The sequence below is a fragment of the Sander vitreus genome, chromosome 11 (assembly GCF_031162955.1).
Source record: "Sander vitreus isolate 19-12246 chromosome 11, sanVit1, whole genome shotgun sequence".
Classification (NCBI taxonomy): domain Eukaryota; kingdom Metazoa; phylum Chordata; class Actinopteri; order Perciformes; family Percidae; genus Sander; species Sander vitreus.
Window position 1 is genome coordinate 19,655,758 of NC_135865.1, and position 6,032 is coordinate 19,661,789.

Below are 6,032 nucleotides of genomic sequence, written 5' to 3' on the forward strand. Positions count from 1 at the left end.
CTACTTTGTTTCGGTTCAATAATGTTATTCATTTTGTTTGCATACTATTGTGATGTTGTACAGTTCGGTACAGGTATTGTGTTTCATACAGTACACCTTTGTGTGGTTCATCTGCTGATGTGTTCACTTGAATTTACATGTTAGGTTTGTTCCATGTACAGACCAAACACTGGCTCTAGAGAGGGCGTGTTATACGTTTTACATTGCCTGAAGGTCACCATAGGTTCCACTAAATCCTACACACTGTCCCTTTAACATCATGCCAGGTTGATGTTTTCTGGTTGTTAAACACATTAGACTTTTTGTGATAGTTATTTCTTAAAGGAGAACTTTTAATTAAGGCCAAATGATGCCTGTTTCTTGTACAGTAATAGCGTTACTGAAGGCTAGCTCTAACTCCATAGTTACGTTACTCCAAGCTTCTTCCCTTATGAACACCTCCGCTCTTCACTCTTCACACACTACGCTCCGATCTGCACACTGCTGTTTACCTTTTCCTGCTACAACTGAATTCCCGCGGGACTTCAGCACAAGACTACAGCCAGCCTCCTGTAACGCTATTACTGTACAAGAAACATGCATCATTTGGCCCGTTTCCATGTAGTTACATAGTTACTGATATGATCATAACCACTACAGTGCTCAATTACCTATTTTTGAAGGGGAAATAAACTTTTTTCGCCGCAAAAATTTCGCGGCGAAAGCATGAACTGTCCTCTGGAGGACATCCACCAGATGTCGGCCGCGGCAGGCGGGGAAAGCGGGAGGAAGTAGAAGGATGCTGGTCTGGCCTGCCAGCCTGGCTAAGGCAACTAACACACAGTTCGCCACTGCAGAGACTACTATTCACCAACGCCAGATGGATCGCACACAAAATGGATCTATATGCTACAAATACACACAGAACTGCTGCTTGATGATTATTACCGAAGCCTGGCTGAACACACTCACTCATCCCAGACGGCAGCTAACAGGGTAAGTGAATTTAAACAATGTCTGAGTTGAAAACGCATCTTGTTGTCATGTAAGGGCCCTGTTCGTGTTGCACAGACATTTTAATTGCATTTTGTGTCTGTTAAAGAGGCACAAAGGCACTCTTTATGATATGCCCCCAAAACTGCTGTTTTAGCTAAGTGGTAGCTCTCGGCATTAGCTGCAGCAGCTCCATATTGCTAGCACCGATTCGGCTCGTTTTTTTTGCTATCGACAGTACTCACATACTTATAGCAATCAAGATTAACGTAAAAATTGTTCGGAGTTCTCCTTTAATTGGAGTCACGCTTCAGAATTTTGAAATGATATCAAACATGTCATAACTAGCCGACTGTATTTAATAATTTTAGAGCAGTTTAAAAAAAATAAGAGGCCCTTCCGCTTGTAAAGGCTTGTCTCGATCAGTCACATGTTTTTACGTCTCAATTATGTCCTCTTAGTGACAAGCAGATCCTATTTTCAATCACATGCTTATTTAACCATTGATCATGTACATTGGTGCCTCATGGAGATATATATATATATATATATATATATATATATATATATATATATGTATATATATATATCAATTACAGCAGTTAGAACTGAAGAAGCCTTTCAGATGAATGGCAAAACGTCTTCAATCAGAACATATATAGTTATAGGTTTCCTCTTCTGCACGAGCTGGCTGCAAAACAACTTAGATTGGTAGAAAACAAGAACATATCATTTATTAAACTATTATAATGATCCCTAGGCATAATTTGTCTTTATAATGTGTTTCACAGCTGAATATACATATAACTCAGCTGTGGGTATGTAGACAACATACAAACCAAAAACCATGTCCCTGAGCTTATACTGGTTTAGCCTGTTGTGGGAAATTACTGCAGCCTTAGAGGAGTTGTTGTCACAGCCTCAGATCATAAAGTAAGTGAGTTAAGTGATTAAGTTAGGACAGTAATGTGATGTAGAAGCAACCATGTGATCTAAATTAAGAGGGAGAGGCCGTGCTTTGGTTGTCATGTGTTGGCACATGAGTAAATGTGCATGGGGCCTAATTCACATTAACTCGTCTTTTGTGTAAATGTGTACATGTAATGTTATTGTGTGTCTACATAAATGGAAACCACTTCACATTTTACCTTACACATTAAATAATCAATGTATGAGAATGGAGGAAAGTGATTTACATGTAGGCCTAAATTCAGCACCTTTCATATTGGACATTAAATGAGTACTTGCTCTCTCCCTGTGGTTCAGAAGTTAGAAAAAAGTCTCAGTCTACATGGACAACTATGTAAGTGAATCTTTTTTAATTATGTGAGTTTCAGGTCAAAACCATTAAACAGCGCCGGGTACAGAAGTTTAAAACTTTTATTTATTTTTTTATTTGTTTAAAAGGGACAATGGTCAGTCACTGACTGTCCCAGAATTAGCTCAGTAGCTACATTTCATCAGCATTCCCTGGGCAGGCAAATCCGCAAAGGAGTTATGGCATCAAATGTTATGATTTGGGTACAGAGAATAAAAATGATAGGCTACATCATACAAAAATTTAAAACACGATTAGTTGATGGATAGAACATTTTATTGTCTATTTTTGATAAACCATTAATCGTTTCAGGAATTTTTCAAGCAAAACTTCCAAACATTATTAACATAATAATAACATAATTTGCATGCCTATCAATTATGAGAATTTGCTGCTTTTCTTTGTCTTATGTGACATTTATTTCAATAACGTGGACTGTTGGTCTATAAGAGAAGATTGTGGAAAGATGCCTTTAGCCAGTCAGCCTGGTCTGTCAGAGGTTCAAGAGAGTGGAATATAATTCCAATTCACATCAGACAACTAAACACTTATCAATCTTTTAGTAACCAATTAAAACAATGGATAATTACTGTAATACATACACATCAGCAATAACTCTCTTTTTGCTGCTGCTATCTATATTGCTTGTTGCTTTGTTGCTTGTTTGCAATGTCGTTCTATATGTATATATGTCATGTCACTACTACTTCTACTGCTTTAACAACTGCGTGTCCTTTTCCAATTTTTACACTGCATGTCCTGTTTTTGATTTGTTGTGTTCTTTAAGGAAGCCATCTGTAATACCTTGGCTAGGGACAACAGATGAAAAATAGCCCATTGTCTAATTCTGGCTCTTTTTTTTTTACCATCTGTATTTATTAATTTGCACTGTTTGAGTAGTCAAATAAACTGAACTACAATCTTAGCTTTAGGGAATTTTGATTTTTGGGCATTGTTCATCATTTTTAATCTATTGATTGGGAAAACAATCACTAGATGCCAATAGCCATCACATTAATTGAGCCAGCTCTGTAAACATCTTTTTCACATTAGCAGTTTTGCTGTATCAAACATTTAGACCACATCTCATCCACCCCACTTCTTCTTGTCAATATGTTGTTTTTGCTGTTGTTGCTTGAGTTTAGTGGCCTGGCATCTGGATCAGAACCACTATCTCTGATTTGTTCAGCAACTTACATTAATGAAGTTAAACAAAATTGAAATTCAGTCTGACAATAACTCTGAGAATTCAGCAGGAAATAAAGCTAACTTAATTTACAATGAAAGAACAGCACCATCTTCCTGTTTCATGCTGTACAGCAATTATACAACCTCTATTTGGCTGACTGAGACTGCCAGTATTATTAATGATGGTCTTTCAGCTTTATAGCATTCATACAAATATCTCAAATAATTGCAGTAATATTTTATCCATATCAAAATGCCACACATATTTAGAAAAGGTTGAATCAAAACCACAGCGCATTCACTTCCTTTGTTCATTCAGCCTAAGTAATTAGAAAAAAAATAGTTACAATTCCAATGGGATTACCTAACCTGAAATAATTTAATACAAACTGCTGTTTGTTGTTTTCAGTGAAGTAGATACACATCCACTCACAGTGAATAGATGTCTTCTTCAGTATCCCAGCAACCCATTTCCATTATGTACATTGTAAAAGCTGCTGTTTTTCATCCAAGCACTCAGCAGTCTGTCAATGCAGCCTCTTGTACAAACTGTATTTATTTACCTGGTGTCGTTTATCATCAAAAGATAAAACATTCAAGTAAACATTCGCAGATTAACTGACACACAACTGACACACTTTTTTGTTGACACACTCAACAGTTTCAACTCACACAAGGTCATGTTTGTGCACAAATCTCATTAAAATAAGTTATTTTTAAAGGCGTCAGTTAAAAGATTAAGGACTATTCTCTGAGAACATCACTAAACATTAATACCTTGTATGCTTCTTTTTTTTAAACTCATCACATAACTGACAATAGAATGATTATCACCACTACTACTCAAAGCCTAAAGATTGAGTCTACAGTCTGAAGAAACAGAATGAAATTGATTAAACACTTCAGGGACAAATTATGAAACAGAGAAGCCAATTGACAGTGGAGGATATGAAATTGTTTAGATGGCATTCATTTTCAGAAACCATAATGGTTACGAAGTTATATCCACCAGTATACCTGTAGACTGAAAGCAGTAGACACAATAATCTCACCAAAAGGTCCCTTCATTAGCTGTTCTGGAGCTTTCGATTGTTTCACACAACCTTCCTGAGCAGATGGAGTTGTCCAGTTCTCACAAAATTGTCAATATTCAAATTTTGATTTCTCTGAGCACTTTCAGGACTTCTTATCCATGTTGGCTTAAAAAATGAACGCTGAAAGTTCATTCTTGTGGTGACATTATTTTGTTAATGACCAGTATAGTATTAAGGTGAACTTCATTCACCTTTGATTGCTTTTTTTATGAGGAACAGAGTTAAAAAAAAAAAAAAAACAGTTGCTAGCAGTGTCAACATCTGCTGGTTTGTGCATTGACCAACTGGTCCTCCTTGTTTTACACAGCTGACTGAGTCTCGCTGCACACGTAGATGTTGCTGGGCCTCACTCTCCTGCGGCTCCTGCCTGGCACTCTGGGACACAGTCTGCAGCTCTTGGGAATGAACTCCTGGCAGGCTTCCCTGAACTTTCTAATCCTCCAGCAGTAGATGACGGGGTTGAAGACCGTCTTCAGGTAGCTGAGCCACAGAGCGCCTATGCTGATTGGGTAGAAGACCGAGCTGTAGTAGAACTGCCGACTGAACACGGCCAGCAAGCTGACAACCGTGTGCGGCAACCAGCACACCGAGAAGCCGACAAAGAGGATGAGGATGGTAGTGAAGGCTCGGGTCTTGAAACTCATGTCCACCTTGATCTGAGGGGGCCGCTGCAGCCCAGTCAGTCTCATTTTGCTGACTTGGTTGAGGGCTGGCAAACAGGAATGCTCACTGGTGTGGTTGTGGATGCGCAGGGTGTTGCGGCGCACTGTGTTGAGGATGCACATATAAGAGTACAGCATGACAGCAAATGGTACAAAGAATACTGACACTGCCAACAGCACTGTGTATCCCCGGTCTGCCAAAGAATCACTGTATCCCAGCACACACTGCGGCGCCCAGGCACCCCCAATACCTGCTGCACCTGTCCTCCACCCGACTACAGACGGCAGAGACACACACAGGCTCAGCAACCATGAACCTGCAATCAACAGTTTAGCTCTGTGTGGGGTCAACTTGTCCTGCCGCTGCACAATGATGAGGAAACGGTCCACACTGATTATGAGGAGGATGGACACCCCCTCCAGGACGAACAGCCAGTACAGCATGATGGATGCTCGGCAGAACCCGCTTCCAAAGCTCCAGTCGGCAGTGGCCACAGTGACTGCAGTGAAGGGCATGCAGAGCAGAGAGAGCATAATGTCCGAAAAGGCCAACGTGGCGAGGAGGAGATTGATAGCAGAACGCATGGCAGGTTTCTGGTAAACAATCAGACACACAATCGCATTGCCGAGGAAACCAATAGTAATCATGAAAATCATTATGGCTGCCAGGGTCACACGCAGAGTGACTGATATGAGGGGAGTCGTGGCTTCTGACGGGAGACTTTCTGCTGCTTCCTCTACATTGTCTGGCCCCATGAAGCCACACTCCTCCAGCAAGCTTTCATTACAAAAAGCCAT

General features: G+C 39.9%; 1 protein-coding gene across 1 annotated transcript; it reads right to left on the reverse strand.

Moving 5' to 3' along the window:
- Nucleotides 1-4,871: 4,871 nt before the first annotated feature.
- Nucleotides 4,872-6,032, reverse strand: gpr45 (G protein-coupled receptor 45). Its single transcript, XM_078263227.1, has one exon. The coding sequence runs from the start codon at nt 6,030-6,032 to the stop codon at nt 4,872-4,874; it is 1,161 nt and encodes a 386-aa protein (XP_078119353.1).

What these genes read in the sequence shown, in the direction of transcription:
- gpr45 (XM_078263227.1), bottom strand. Translation starts at nt 6,032, where the DNA reads ATGGCTTTTTGTAATGAAAGCTTGCTGGAGGAGTGTGGCTTCATGGGG.